Below are 15271 nucleotides of genomic sequence, written 5' to 3'. Positions count from 1 at the left end.
TGCAAAGTCAGTTGGATCAGGAAACTGCTCTACAAGAAAAACTTAATAAAAAAAAATAAAAAATCAAAACCAACTAAACAAAAAACAACAACAAAATAAAACCTAGTACTTTGATTTATTTTTATGATATTTTGTTTTATCTTATACATAAAAAGTATATACAAGTACATAAAAGTACATAAAAATTTGAGATTTAACTGCAGCTTTTTTAAGTAACAAATTGAAGGAGCTGATAATTTGATTTTGGCAGTGAATTTATCATTTAGCCTTTTGGAAAGCTAAGCATGCAAGAAATCTTGAGGATTCAAATGATGCTAAACTTTAACAACTTTATAATGAATCTAAAACAATGGAAAATATGCTATAAAAATAATAATTATATATATATATAAAAGAAGAGATATATACATATATAAAATAAGAAGGTTCTATTGTATCTTTCCTTTCTCTTCTGCACAGGCTGGCAGAAGTGGAAAGACAGTTCCAGAACTGGAAAAAACTATTGGTTTGATGAAAAAGGTGGTAGAGAGAGTCCAAAGAGAAAATGAAGATCTGAAAAAATCTCCAGCTGTGGTTTCTAATGAGAAATTACTTGGTCTTGAACAGGAAAATGAGAGGTTAAAGGTACTGATTTATCTTAAATAGTATATTCAAATAGGAGTTCATATACAAATCAGTAGGAAAATTGATCATCAAGCCTCTTGTTGCTGTTGATTAGTACAGAAATGCACAGAAGTAAAATTTCATTTTAACATAACATACTGCATGATTTATGGAAAGATACTTTGTATGTTAAGATACATTTAAATATGTGATAAAATGTTTAGCCTGCTAAGGTAACTGTAACTGCTGTGCTTCAAAAAAGGAAATTTGAAGTAATGTAAACATTTTAACAAACCATTTACTATTTAGACTGAAATGAGAAAAATGAAACTTGATCTTGGGGGCCAGCTGAGTATGCATTACGAATCTAAAACCAAAGGAATGGAAAAAGTCATTACTGAAAATGAGAGGCTACGTAAAGAACTGAAAAAGGTATGATCAATTGTAATAATTATTTATTTATATTATGATTATATATGATGATATTTATATATGATATGATTTATATATGATTTATGATAATTTATTTCCATTAGCTACTTGTTGTGCTAAGTATTTTTTTTTCTTTTTAAAATGGTTGATGTGGTGAATACTTTTCTAAGTATTGTTATTGCCATTACGGAACTTTTAATTACATGCGGAGAGGAGACATCTAAGAAACAGGCTAAGAGGGAATTTGGAAGTTGTAGTGCTAGTGGTCTGGGATACATGCATCATGGATACATTGTCAGCTCTAACCGTCTCACAACCTTTTTAGGTACTGCAGTGCTACTTATGAGATTAAGTATCATACAACTTTTTTTTTTTATTGAACAATAGGAAGCTGACAGTGGAGAGAAGCTACGAATAGCAAAAAAGAATCTGGAGATATTAAATGAGAAATTAACTGTACAGCTGGAGGAGGCCATTAAGAAGCTAAATTTGGCTGAGAGCACAGGCCCTCAGCTTGATGAAGCTGACAGGAAAATCTGGAAATCAGTTGCTGTAGCAAGGTATGGATTAAAATTATTCTTCATTCCTCAAATGTTATAAAAGAAATACATACTTATATTTTCATAATGTTTCTTTCCTCTTTTGAAGTTGTTTGTAATACCATGCTTATTGTCTGATTCGCTATTAGTCCGTAGAATCAGTACAGAAATCCAACAGAGACCTACCATCCTTAAGTACTGGCCTTGTTAGCTGGTTCTGTAGAGAAGCTGTGTTCTTCCTTCTTCAGATCAGCTTTAGATTCCTGGATAGCTTTGACAGAGGAACTATTTTGTGTTCCTCGCTACTTAAATGTACTGAATGTGTGCTTTGTGGAATAAGATCAGCATTTTTGCTGAACATAAAAAGCACGTATTTTAGTATCTTAGCAAAAGGATATGAGAGGGGAAAAAAAGATAAAAAACAGAGGCCCAGAACCTGCATTTTTTCTGGTTGCATTTGTATATCTACATTTAACCATATGACTGTGGAGAGGTTTTTAGTAAGCCCACTGGGATTTCTGTGTTCTTTGAGACACATAAACATAGATAGGTATTCTGAAGGCCCTGAAATGGAGTCAGCCTGGTGGTCCTGTTATCTGTAGTAGAAGGGAGAAAAATTGAGAAACTAGCACTGGATGATGTTTTCCACTGTAAAATGAAGTGTGGAATCACTCTTTCCTAGATTTGTAGATAAAATTCAGACTTTGAAAATCATCATAAAAAATTACTATTACTAAAATTTATGCTAGTGGGAGAAAGAAACAGCTTCTATCCTGCAGAGGCATGGAACAGAGCAGGTTTTTGTGGAAAAGTACTTAGCTCTGGGCTTCTCTGTGATCTCATAACAAAATAAGTTCACGCTTCAAAAATACCTTCAATGTTTACAAACAAATAGAAAGTATCTACAAAAAGTTTATCTACCTCAGACAGCAACCTTGTAAGGACAGAAGATTAACTAGACAAGAGAGACATCTGTCTGATTTCAGACAAGGTCAGATTGCTGTTGAACTTCGGTCTCTCTGGTCTTGCATTCCTGTGGGATCCCTTGGCAAAACTGTAGAGCTTCTCACACAGCTGAACGATTTCACTTCACTGAGACTTTAGAAAGCTGTTCCTTTATTTTCTCCTTCTTCCTAACTACATAGTGAGGTAAAACGTTTATATGCAAGGTCAGATGACTGCCATATTTTTGTGAGGAAGAGGGGTATACTGGCTGCCAGCCACAGAATGAAGAAGAACATGCACTGAAGATGTATGTATACACACGTGTGTATGCATGAAGGCTGCTTCAAAAGTAACGCTTCCTGTTTTATGTTGACTCATGACACTGGTGGCAAATAGTGGTGGTATGGAAGTAGAAGCTGAACCTTCTTGCCCACAGTCTGTTTCATTTTGTTGCCATAAGACAGATGGCAGCAGAGGGACAGTCTGTCAAAATAGCATCTGACATAGGAAGTGCCTATGAAGCAAAGGCATGTAACTGAATTCCTCTGCGTGGAAAAAGTTGCACCCATTCACATTCATCGACACTTGCTGAACATTTCTGGAGACCAAACTGTGGATGTGAAAATAGTGAGGCAGTACGTGGTGTATTTTAGCAGTGGTGACAGTGGGTCACCTCCACTGGTGCAGATTTGTACAAGCATACTATGCAGGCTTTTGTTCATCACTGGCAGAAAAAATGTACAGCTAATATTGATGAAAAATAGTGTTTTGCAGAGCAGATTCTCAGCTGTCATATAGCATTACTGTGCTCTCTACTTTCCCTGGAAATAAACAGGAGAAGTTACTTTCGGAGAAACCTATGTATATAAATATAGCATCATGATAAATTATACTTGACTATTTCAAATGATGTGAATAAAAACTTTTTATTTGGTTTAACATGGTTTAAAATTAACAACATTTTGAAGTAAATAAATAGTATCAACCTAGAAAAACTCATTGGAGCACTTTATCATGTAGTCCACCTCATCAGCATATTTTCCAGATCAGGTACATGGTAGTAAAATGTCCTTGGTAGGGCATCACCTACATGATCCTTGGGATTTTACTGTTTGACATGTAGGAAGAGGTTAGAATCCACATCTGAAAAGCTTCTTCAGCAGGAAGACTGGATTAGATATCTCTAGCAGTGTCTTGCAATCAACGTTTCCGTGTTTCTTAAAAAACATTTTTGTAGCTAGCTCAAAGCAAAATGAACTCAGAGTCCAAGGCAGAACATCATTTCTTGTAGAACGCTTTTTCTGTTCAGAGTCTACATCTCCTGCATCTGTATTAAGCTTTTTTGCACTACGATGATTTATTTTCCATAAACTGTTAAATCACAGACAATGAAGTAAGACATGAACAGTGCATCCACTGCATCATCCAACTGAGTGCAGTAAGAGACATGCATGGTTTAGCAAGAAATAGCCTGGTGTGTACATGCAAAACCATAGAGGATTACAGTAACTCCTTGTTAGAGTACAAACCTGTAGTAAGGTCAGCAATGGTGGAACATTTGGAAGAACCGTTATTCTAAAATAATACTAAAATGTTTCATTATGCTTAATTCAGCTCACTTATTAAATAAGATCAGTGAGTATTTGAAGGCCTCCGTTCCAAACATATTTTGGGGTATCTTTTACAACACCTTACCTGCTTTGAGAATATCTTGATTTCTATTTTTTGTAAACGTGTTAGCATTTCCTCTTATCTTTTTCTCTTTAAATAATAATAATCATAACAATCATAATACCAGGATGCATGAAACAAAGATGAAGGAATTGGAAATGGATATTGCTAAAAAAACCCAAAGCATTACTGACCTGAAACGGCTGCTTCAGGAGGCAACAGAACGTGAACACAATGCTGATAAAAACTTACAGGATCTAAAAGAACAAGTGAGTAAATATCTAAGCCAGATGAGTCTCAGAATAGATTGGTTAATTTTAATTTTCTTCTGATGTCCATACTGACAGTTTATTTTTCTCTAATCTATGTTTTTAATTATTTTCAGTTTTAGTTGCCATAATTGTACATTTAGATATTTTTGCTGATTAATAAGGTTTACCACTTATCAATACATATTGATGCCTTCCCCTTCTTAGGGGAAACAGTATTTCTCTATATACTATTTAATTATGGTTTCACTGATCATTTGAAAGGCTATAAGCATAGATACTTCATATTGTCTTGAAATCATTCTAGCTTGCTCAGCAAAGTAATTTTCCTACAGGAACTCTTCTTTCTTCAGGTCTTTTTGGGGCACTGACTTTTCCATCCTAAAGGGGATTTTTGTGTTTCTTTCCACTATGGCATCATATCATCACAGTCCTTAAAATAAGTCTTACAGATATACTTCATACATGGAAGAGTTACTGAATTTTACTAAGGTACACTTGAAAAGATGGGTCAGATTTTGAGTTTCAAGTATGCCAGAGATGTAGGCCTATGTTTATGTACCTGGATTAACCTGGATTAGCTTCTATCTTCGTGTTTACTAACTGCACGCTTTTCTTCCCTGGACATCTTGCACTGGCACTTTTCAGAGTAAAGTGCTGAATACACAAAAGTCATACATTATCTAACCAAGTAAATGTGTTCAATAAATAGAAAAAAACATGGAATGGAGTTTTGTAAAACTTTAAGCTTTGCTTATGTTTGCTTTTCTCTTTCTGGTTTAAAGTCAACGCTATTAACATGAACAAGCCTCTCCTGAACTGCTGGATCCTGCTTACCATTAGCAAAATTAAGAGCAAATTCTTTTTTATGTGACATTTCTCTGGGGCAACATAATTTCAGGTTTGTTTTGTCTCAAATGCAAATGAAGGGGTGTGGTCAAGGTTCGCTCTATTTCAAAGAAACAGAGAGCTACTGTCAAAGAATTTTAGGTAATAATAGAACCAAAATCTATACCTAACAGTAGCCTTATGAGAGTTCATAAATAATCACTGTATTTTTTTAAAAAAATCTAATTTAAGAGACTTTAAATTTTTGCTCTTGTATCTTCTACTGAAAGGTACATCTACAGACTAACTCCCTCTCTGATTCTAGTTTATGACTACAGATCATTCCTAGTCAATGTACATTAATTTGAGTTTTAATTGCAGTTACTTGCATTTCAAATAACACAAAGAAACTTGGACACCTAGGTATGCAAACAAACCTGTCAGTACCTTTACTGTGTTATCACTTTCATAAGTAGATCGATACATTATTCTGATGTCTCAATTTATGTTCCTAACATTCTTTTCAATACTTTTTTTCCACCCTTATTAAGTATGCAGCACACCCTAGCTTTAAGAGTACTGTAGATAATTAGAAACTTTGCAGAAAGTGGTTGTAGGTTATTTTTTCCCCCACCCTTGGTTACACCATTAGTATAATAGTGTTATTTTCTTTCATTTTATTAAACTATTCCAAAGAGAAGTAACTAACTCCATGTGAAATACACTATCTGTGAATAGTGTTTTCAAGACTGACTTTTGTTTGTTCGTTTGTCTGTTTACCTTTTCTTTCAAGATTGAGCTTCTCAGCCACCTTCCTGAAGGTGCAAGGACAGAGCATGGCCTCATCAGGGAGCTTCAGCTTTTAAGGTACTGTATTCCTCAGCCAACATATATGAAATGAGAATGATCAACAAAAAGCCACTGCAGTTTTTACTTACGTATTACATATTCCGAAACATTATAATATTTTTTAAATTATTAAAAGAATATTTTATGTTCCAGATTAACTAATAGTCGATTAAAGGAAGAAAAAGCAGAACTAGGACGCCAGATAGAAGATTATAAGCACCAGATACACATGTACACAAGTGAAGGTCCTGCAGCTGGTAATCATTTCCAATACCTAAAATAAAGATTGTTGTGTAGTTTGGGCCTAAAACTACTTTTACTTAACGTGTGTGCAAGATGATAATATAATCCAAATATTTATATGGTTTTATTAATGCCAGTGTACCATAAACTGGAACAAATTAAGGTCTCTGAGAATTTACCTAAGATATTTATAAGGAGATATTAGTACAAATTATTTTGAGCAAGAGGCTGGAATCTTGCAAGATTTCCCTTTCCTAGAAGTAAGTATTTCATGCTTTATAAACCTCAAATACTGCTGGTAAGACATCGGTCATTCACTGAAACCCTCTTGCTTACTCCTCTTGCCTTGAGTTCTAGACTGCCAGAAAACAAGTGTCTATTTCAGAATACCAGCCCTGTGAATGATTTAAGATTAGCAGCTGTCAGAAAAAGTCACAGCAAAAGCAAAGAGTGCTGTAGAGCAGCATACTGCCATAAGACTAGAAAGAAAAAAAAAAAACAACTAAACAAAAACAACACACTCTTGAATCATGAATATAATAAGATCCTTAAACTCTCTTTTTCAAATTTTCTGTATTTAATTCAGAGAAACTGCACATGTATTTTTCAGAAATGTGCTAACAGACTGGTCACTTGAGTACTGCATTCAATAACAAGAATTATACACCATTACCTAATTTGTGGAAGAATCAAAGAATAGCCAAGATGATTTGAAATTCTGGTAGTTGTTGATCACAACTGAGTATTCACACTGCATCTCTTTACAGTTGATACAGCTGAAGTGTTATTGTAACAAATTTATCATGTAATTGATTATACTTAACCTGAAATTTCCTATCAAGTCGATAATTTTTTCAGGAAATAGTGAAGTTTCAAAGAAGGATAAAAATGATAAGATAATGACAGAAGTAGCTGACCTCCAGGCACAGCTGAAAGCCTCTAAGTTGGAGAAAGAGCAGCTAGAGGTGAGTTGCAAAGATGATCTTTGGCAAGATAATAAGCACAACTATAGTCAGCTAGAAGAACCTATTTAATACCCTAAATAACACTGAAACAACAGTCAGTTTCTAACCATTACGCCTATGTAGCTGATTTTGTTAGTGAATTTTCTCCTCCTAAGTAGATTTGTCTGTAGTAGAACATATGTTCTCTAACACTTTTGCCTCTGAAGAAAAAGGCAGAAAAGCTGTTGGTGACAAGTACTTCCTAAGTTTTGGTTGCAGATTATACCCCTTTATTCTTTGTAATAGGAAGAAACAAAGAAGTTGAGAAAAGAACTGGAAAACTTCAATAATTCCTTTTTTGAAGAAATTGAAGATCTGAAATACAACTATAATGAAGAATTAAAAAAAAATATTATTTTAGAAGAAAGATTAAAGAAGCTGTCTGAAGAGTTTGGCACGCAAGTCAATAGCCCAGCCAATACTTCTGTTGATTAGGCGTTTAGTTTCCTCAGCACTGATAAAGAAAAAAAATTCTAGGGCAGTTATGTAATACTGATTTGTCTGTCATTCCAGGATTAAAAAAAACAAAAAGTTATTGAAGTCATAACGATTTGGTACATTCTGCAGCTTGTTGAATTGATTAAGTCAATGGACTCTGGTCAGTATTTACATACACCAGTCAAAATGAAAACCAGTTTTACGTCCCCCATCTACTTTGCAATATTATTCAGAACAGTAATTACAGTAATACACATTCTTAAGGAAAAGTCCGAAAATCCAAGTTTTCAACTCTAACCAGAAGTTCAGAAACTCTGAAAGCACATTACGTATGGTAAATTCCAACTCAACAATTCTGTAATTTATTCTTGTCTCTTGCATCTCAACAGTAGATAGTGTTGTGGTCATCTCTGTTCTTACAACGTTAATTATTACCTCAATTGTAGAAAATTCAAGAATAAAGAATGGAAAACATGCTTGCAGTATGTCAGCCAAACTAGCAGTATTTTTGTAGATAAATGTACAGTTACTATGTGAGTTTTTTCCTTTTGTATACTTTATACATATAGACGTATACTTTTATAGAGCAAATAAAAGCCCACTCAAACCACTATGCATTCTTACTTTATTATTTGTGCCATCTTTTTTCAAATACTTAATATGTATTTCATAAATTTAGATGCAGTCTTAAAATTGATAATACGAAGCCAAGCCAAATCTCTCACTAAGAATCTTCAAAATAGAATGAGTATACTTCCTTTTACTTCCTCTGATCTTTGCAGAAAAATAGTGGAAGTAGATGTAGGATGTAGCTTAATTAGTTTTTCAGGTACTAGCATAACGCTGCAGCTTATCAGTTGAATAATACCATAAAATATTTTCACCCAAGAAAGACATAAACGTTTTAAGAAATCATCACACTTTAGACCTAATTCTTGACCCACCACAAATCTATTCATCACTGATAAGAAAAAAAACTAGATCCTGAATCTGAGTTCTACATGTTGTTGTGTCACAGTAATTATAATTAGAAAAGTGCATCCTAGGGAACTTTCACAGTTGAATACATTCATTAACTAAGCTACTAGGATCAGCCAGTTAGTTAGACAACGTGCTGCTTAACCATTCCAGAAATGGGTGCACAAGTTAAGAATTTTTGAAAAATGAAAATAAACATGCTAAAGCTAGATTGTGTTCTGGATGTCACATATGTTACTACTTACAATAAGTCATTCAAGAAAAACTTCAAACTGTAGAGTACAGAGCTTGCTGTTCAAGCAGGAAGATTCCTTTTTGTAAGGAGTTCTGTGATAGAAAAAAGCGGAATGCGGGACATAGAGCTATTAACTTAAAATAGAAAAGTAACTTCAATCATCAAACTTGATATCTTTGAGTCTGTCAAATCTTTGACCATCTAGTTTTGAAAACTGGTGAAACAAACTCTTTGGTCCAAAATCACAGTCATAGTCATTTCTATTGAAAGAAATAACAACAGGCTGAGAATTCAGGTATGTCTCTGCAAGTGGCCAGCATAAACCAAGATGATGGCGATGGAGCTAAAATAAGAAGAAATAGATTCATTTAGAGATTTTGATATAGCATCCTGAAGAGTTCCCAGTTTGAGGGGGGGGGGGGGCTTCAGTTCTAGGATTCTCTGTACTGGGTCAATTCTGATAAACATTTATTAGTTATCTGTTTTTAGAATAATATAACTAAGCAAAGCACAAAAAGCAAACGAGAACCACTGTGTCCTCTAAAGCATCAGAAATAAAAATTAACTTGGTAATTAATCAAAGATTACATCTACAGTCCTTATTCTCTAAGTCAACCTTACAATAAATGATTTTTTTAAATAAAGTTGTAAAATGTTGACCAAATCCTGTGTAGATAGGCAAATTATTTTATATTCTCAATTACTATAAGCATAATGTAAGTAATAATTTTTTTCAATAAACTGGCAGCTGTAGTGAATGCTGTTCAGTGGCTTGCTCAGTTCTACTGTAACCCAATTTGCTAAGATTACTAATAAAGAATTTGAAAAGCAAGGTAAAAAGTGAATGATAAGCCACAATGCCTCAGGTACTACAAATTATTATAGTGCTTTCTACGCATCTGTCTATCTATTTACCTTAATTAAACATCCATCACGGCAGTGCCAAACAATTCCTTCAACTTTACCCTCACTGCAGCCTTCAAACCATGACACTATGTCACTTTGTTTCAAAGTAGGCGGATTCTTTATTTCAAATGCTCCATGGGGTACCAGAAGATGTATAGGTTGCTTTTTGCTTCCCAGTCCTGTGTTAAAAGGAACAAAAATCTTTCTGCAGTTACGTGTTTTACATTTACCTCACTTTTATTAAAGACATCTAAAAATTGCTCTATAAAGGCAGATTTCTATTTGACTCTACAGCAATATACTGTCTTTAAAAGACCAATTACACAGAAATATCAATTGTAGCCATCTTCTCCTCATGAAACATCTATTTATAGAATATAAATTAACATGCCTCAGATGTTAGTGTTCAGTTTCATGCTTGTGTTCACCTCCTCAGTAACCACAGAACCACTAAATTCTTCATGCTTCGGATCACAAACAATATCACAAACATCTTAGTTTGTGAAATTGCATATTTTCTAATCAATGTGCAATAACAGTGAGGCAAGGCTGTTTAGTAAAAGAAAAAAAGCATTGCCTCCTCAGTGACCGAAGATTTACACAGAAAACTAAGACCAAAACTATAAAAAAAATGTGTTGTCATTTGTTTAAATTCTAATGCTTAGACCACGTACTACTATTTTTCCTGTCCTTCCTTGGCAATTACCCTTACAGCCAAGCAAGGAAGTTAAAATTCATTTGTGCTCATGCTTAATTGTGTTTTCTGTTAACAAGCTTTGAAAGGGAGAACTAGCAGACAAAAATTAGCTTTAAAATTACATTTCCTTAAGAAGATACTCATAATATTTAATTATTTTAAAACTGCAACTCATGACTAATTCTAGGGACTAAAAAAAAATCTATGGCTGAATAAAATTTTCTATTTTAATGAACTAAGCAGCATCAAGAAAAGAAGCACCCTCAAGCAATCTTAAAATATTAAAAAACTGACATATAAAACAACTTTTCCAGTTAGTGTATTTTTTTTTTTCTGGGAAATTCTCATTAAAAATGAGATGGTACTGATTAACTGTCTGAAAATTGCAATAAGGATTAGTTAAAACCTGTGTCTTGACTACTAGGAAAGCAGAGTTCTTCAACAGCACAGCCGTTTTTCAGGCATCACAGAGCTCTGCATCAGTATAGCAGAAACCTCAGTTTTAGGTATGCCATAAACTGTTTCCTATAAGTAGATATATGTAATAGGCATATATATTTTTTTATATCATAGTTACCTTCATGCAGAAAGTTTTATGGTTCTTTGCATGAATAAAACTGCAGTTCTTTGTTGAAACGCTACAGCAAAGCATTTTCATATTAACTCCTAAAGAACATGCAGGCAGACAGAGGTTTAATAGACAAACTTGTAACAATTTTATGTTCTAAGCTGAGTGTATTTTGGGTACCAACCTGAGAGTATTGTTTGAGCTAGCCCTTCCTTTCCTTCCTAATAAATGTTACATATTTAAACATGCCTTTTCTTCTATTCAAAGAGAGAAAAAAAACTATACAAAGAAAATTAATGACTTTCCAGCTAAAACATCACTGGATAAAATATTTTTATCCATGCAAACTTACCATATGGATTTGCATTAATATTTGTCCCAATAAGCTCCAGTGTTTGTTCTAGAAGTTCTGACAGTGACACCGGTCTAATTTCCAAAAGCCCGGGGTCAGCATGGTGTTTCAATACAAGTGCCATTTCAGTCTCATAACTTACAACAGATGAGTGCCAGCAATACTGCTTACTGTTTTTCTCCACAGGCACCCAACCTATGAAAAAACATTCCATGTTACCAAAGTAAGTATCTAAATCTATCAAATGCCAATTAAAACTGTATTTGCATTAAAACCAAACCAAAACAACAACAAAAAACCACAACAGTTACCCTAGCTAAAAACAAAGTAACTAGGGAAACAGTTATATCTCTAAGAAATATAAGAATACAAGCATGGCAGTTTTCTAGTAGGGACGTACGGAACTTCAGCTGAAGACAAACTGTAATTATTTTCAGTATGTCAGAACAAAGCCTTTCTGGATAGTGAACAAATAATATTTTGATCATTTTCTGTATGTGCTAGCTACTATTTCTACTAATTCTGATTCACTTCAAAATGGTATTTTTTCACCATTTTACCACATGTACCTGGCATATGTCCATTTTCATCAGGCAAAGGATTGCCATTAGAGAACTCTATTTCCTTGGCTGGGATCCAGGTATCTGGAACAGGCTTGAAATCCTCTTCAACATTCCAAATAAATTCTAGACATATAAATGCAGCATTTAGAATTTGGCAAACTGTTCGAATTACATTCTGATCCTCTGTCAATGCAAGCATTAAAATACTGTGATCTAAACATTATTTGAAAGACAGTAGTGCACATTACTTTGTAAAAGCACCACTGCTTGATTTACAGTCTAGAATCAGGAGGTTTAAAGTAACATATTAGCCTTTAAGTAGTTAAGATTAAGAAAGAGCTACCTGAATAGCCAATAATATATTTAAAGTAGGATGAGAGGAAAAAAGATAAGTGACATGAAAAAAAATGGAGCTGGATAAGTGACATTCCCTGCATCAGATGAGAGGTGAAGTATCCTGCAGAAAAAAAATCTTTACTGACCTTTACAATCTTCCACTGAATATAGGAATCGTTTGAACCTTTTTTCAGCTTGTTTGTTGGGTCTTCTGTCCAGCCTGGCCCATAGGTATGGTTGCCCTACAGATCCCAAAGTTATAAAAACCAGTGGTTTACTTATGTAGTCATACCATGCATAGTACAGAAATTAACTGCATAAAAGTTAAAGCATGAAGTTGTTGCTTATTTGTCACTACAAAAATTTTATATCCAAAGGACTGTTTTAATTAACGAATTGGTTATAGTATACAAATCTAAAAATCTACTTGTAGAATTTTTGCCTAATTTAATGCAAAATTTTCTTACCATTTCAGGGAAAGGCAAGAACCCCAGCAATGGATATGAATCCCCCATAAACCAATCTTCTGATTTTCTCCCAACCTCCATAATTTGGACCCTTCTCAAGGAAATTAAACATCCTCTACATAAACTCTGGTGTGCAAAGCACACATTAAAATGAGGCATGTTAACTTAAACTATACTTCACATACATCAGAGAGTAAAATCTCTAACAACTTTATGGACATCTCAATATATGTATGGTAACTATTACTTTGTGATCAACTAAAAAAGGCCACTAGTCAGCATGAGAAACTTGTATATGGATCTTCTTTATTACCTTTATAGGTCGTTACGTAGCAGCAGGTTCCATCCACTTTTTCAGTAGGAACTGCATTGTATATATCTGCCTCTAATGCCTTTTCACTTAGTGTTTCAGTTGCCAAAACTTTAAACGGCTGAAAAGAAGACAGGTATTTTAACTCCTAATCACTGCTACATTACTGCATTGTTTTCATACGTTCTTGCTTTGTACTGCTGGCCTCTATAAATTCAATACTGTACATTATATTGCTGATTTCTAATACTATCAAAATGAACTGTCGTTTCTGCAAGACAAATTTGAAAAATGCTGTAAGACAAAAAAAAAAAAAAAAAAAAGGCAAACTATTTGTAAACTGACCCCCCTTTCCATTCTTTATTAGTATTTTGAGATTATTTTGCCTCCCACTTTAAATGGTGCATGTAATCTATGTGGGTTCCAGTCTAGTGCAACAGAATTTTGAGACAGACTTTCCCATATTACCGTGGTAATAGAAATCCAGCATGACTGCCAGCTCCTATGTTTTGGGTTGAAACTGAATGGCAATGGCACCGCCATCAGTACTATACACATATCAGTGACTTGCAAAGTGGCAAAACACTGCTACAAAATACTTAGTGCCAGTGTTGTTAACAAAACATTTTTCCACTCAGAATAAAGAAATAAGCCACCCGGTGATCTGAAGTAATATCCAGCCATGATTAGTTTGCGTTTCTATGAGGTGTCATCACTGGTACTTCTGTAACAGTTTTAGTGAAACCATGTTAACATTTGCTTTTGGATTAACAATATTTTCCTGTATAATAATCATCCCTCCCTCCTCTCTCCCTAGTCAGCTTTAAATTGTAAGCTGGTCACTGTCTCTTCCTGCCGGTCAAACATAAAGAAGCCCTCATCTTGAAAATGTCTCTGAACACAGAACATAGAACTCACAAAACGAGAAGCTTCTACATACTTCATTTAAACTGCATGACTATTTTATAGGATCATAGAATGTCCTGGGTTAGAAGGGACCTTAAAGACCACATAGTTCCAATCCCCTGCAGCAGGCAGTGACACCACCCACTGGATCAGGCTGCTCAGGGCTGCTTCCAGCCTGGCCATCAACATCTCCAGGGATGGGGCACCCACAGCTCTCTGGGCAGCCTGTTCTAGCATCTCACCACCCCCTGAGTAAAGATGCTCCCCCAAACATCTAACCTAAATCTCCCCTCTTTGGAATGGTTCCCCATGTCCTATCACTATCAGACCATGTATAAAAAGTCAGTCTCCCCCTTTTCCATACAATTCCTTTCAATACTGAAAGGTTGCAATGAGTTTTCCCTCAAATATTCCATCAATCCTACCTGTAACCATAACATAAAGTACATACAGAGACAGTATTTTCAGATAGCTTAGAAAACATCAGTCAGTTTTCCTACCAGCACTATCTTTCTTTCCTAGCAGCCATAGCCCCAGTGCTATCCTTGCCCACATACCTAATTCCAGCTGCTTTTTCCATATGAAGGAATAGCAATTTAGGGAAGGACCCTAACCGACCATTGTAGGGTGCAGGTACTGAAAGATTAACAACGCAGTTACTGATGCACTGCCATTATTTTAGTTCTCCCATTCCTTATTCAAACAGCAACGAGAGAAAAATCACACTGACTGATCCTGTGCAGCCCACAGGCTTTTCACTCAAACTGGACAGCAGAAAGTGGAAGCCTACAGCCGCACAGACGGATGCCACCCATCCTCTGACATTCTTTCCTCGCCCCCCCGGGCGCTCCCCTGCAGCCGGGCCGGGTTCACTTGGGCGACACCGCCGCTGCCGCTGACTCCCTGCATCGGCCCACAGGGCCCAGTGCCTTCCCTGACCCGCGCCGCCCCGGTCACCTGCCGCTCCCGCTTGACCGACGGCTCTTCCTTCACCTCGGTCACGAACAAGCACGGCACCTTGCGTTGCACCGCACCCCTGCGGCTCATGGCCTCACCGGCCCTCTCCCGCCGCCGTCCCCGTGCCCGGCCCCGCGCCCCGCCGGAAGCGCGCTCGCACCGCGCTGTGCCATGG

The 15271-nt window shown here is 35.6% G+C and overlaps 2 protein-coding genes across 13 annotated transcripts in view; one reads left to right on the top strand and one right to left on the bottom strand.

The window, feature by feature from the left end:
- CEP290 (centrosomal protein 290) overlaps window positions 1–8432 on the top strand; it is a 50657-nt gene extending 42225 nt beyond the window's left edge. For all 6 annotated transcript variants that reach the window (XM_040671177.2, XM_040671180.2, XM_004937603.5 and 3 more), the window contains 8 exons: window positions 460–624; window positions 913–1035; window positions 1423–1595; window positions 4318–4459; window positions 6081–6154; window positions 6290–6393; window positions 7238–7344; window positions 7630–8432. In XM_040671177.2, the coding sequence (XP_040527111.1) occupies window positions 460–624; window positions 913–1035; window positions 1423–1595; window positions 4318–4459; window positions 6081–6154; window positions 6290–6393; window positions 7238–7344; window positions 7630–7818 (1077 nt within the window). In that variant the 3' untranslated portion in view covers window positions 7819–8432. The remainder of the gene's footprint in view (window positions 1–459; window positions 625–912; window positions 1036–1422; window positions 1596–4317; window positions 4460–6080; window positions 6155–6289; window positions 6394–7237; window positions 7345–7629) is intronic.
- Window positions 3427–15218, bottom strand: C12orf29 (C12orf29 homolog). 7 transcript variants are annotated; one of them, XR_003077392.3, is made up of 9 exons: window positions 15097–15218; window positions 13237–13354; window positions 12603–12698; window positions 12127–12243; window positions 11558–11752; window positions 9950–10119; window positions 6068–9377; window positions 4385–4447; window positions 3427–3890 (listed from the first exon to the last, which is right to left on the bottom strand). XR_003077392.3 is itself a non-coding variant. In XM_025154625.3 (8 exons), the coding sequence occupies exons 1-7, from the start codon at window positions 15184–15186 to the stop codon at window positions 9067–9069; spliced, it is 846 nt and encodes a 281-aa protein (XP_025010393.1). In that variant the 5' UTR covers window positions 15187–15218; the 3' UTR covers window positions 3427–6171; window positions 9045–9066. The 7 variants fall into 7 exon arrangements, 3 of the variants coding, with proteins under 3 accessions (XP_025010393.1, XP_025010384.1, XP_025010391.1); XR_003077396.3 differs by having other exon boundaries at window positions 3427–4447; window positions 6068–6171; window positions 9045–9126; XR_005849882.2 differs by having other exon boundaries at window positions 4385–9377.
- Between the last annotated feature and the right edge of the window lie 53 nt (window positions 15219–15271).

Source organism: Gallus gallus, chromosome 1 (genome assembly GCF_016699485.2).
Source record: "Gallus gallus isolate bGalGal1 chromosome 1, bGalGal1.mat.broiler.GRCg7b, whole genome shotgun sequence".
In the NCBI taxonomy this organism is placed as follows: Eukaryota; Metazoa; Chordata; class Aves; order Galliformes; family Phasianidae; genus Gallus; species Gallus gallus.
This window is presented reverse-complemented; position numbering and strand designations above follow the sequence as displayed.

What these genes read in the sequence shown, in the direction of transcription:
- C12orf29 (XM_025154616.3), bottom strand. Translation starts at nt 15,186, where the DNA reads ATGAGCCGCAGGGGTGCGGTGCAACGCAAGGTGCCGTGCTTGTTCGTG. An exon ending in TGAAAATGGACATATGCCAG is followed by an intron (nt 11,753 to 12,126) that starts GTACATGTGGTA and finishes GTTTTTTCATAG; the next exon opens with GTTGGGTGCCTGTGGAGAAA. An exon ending in GTGATGGATGTTTAATTAAG is followed by an intron (nt 9,378 to 9,949) that starts GTAAATAGATAG and finishes TTCTTATTTTAG; the next exon opens with CTCCATCGCCATCATCTTGG.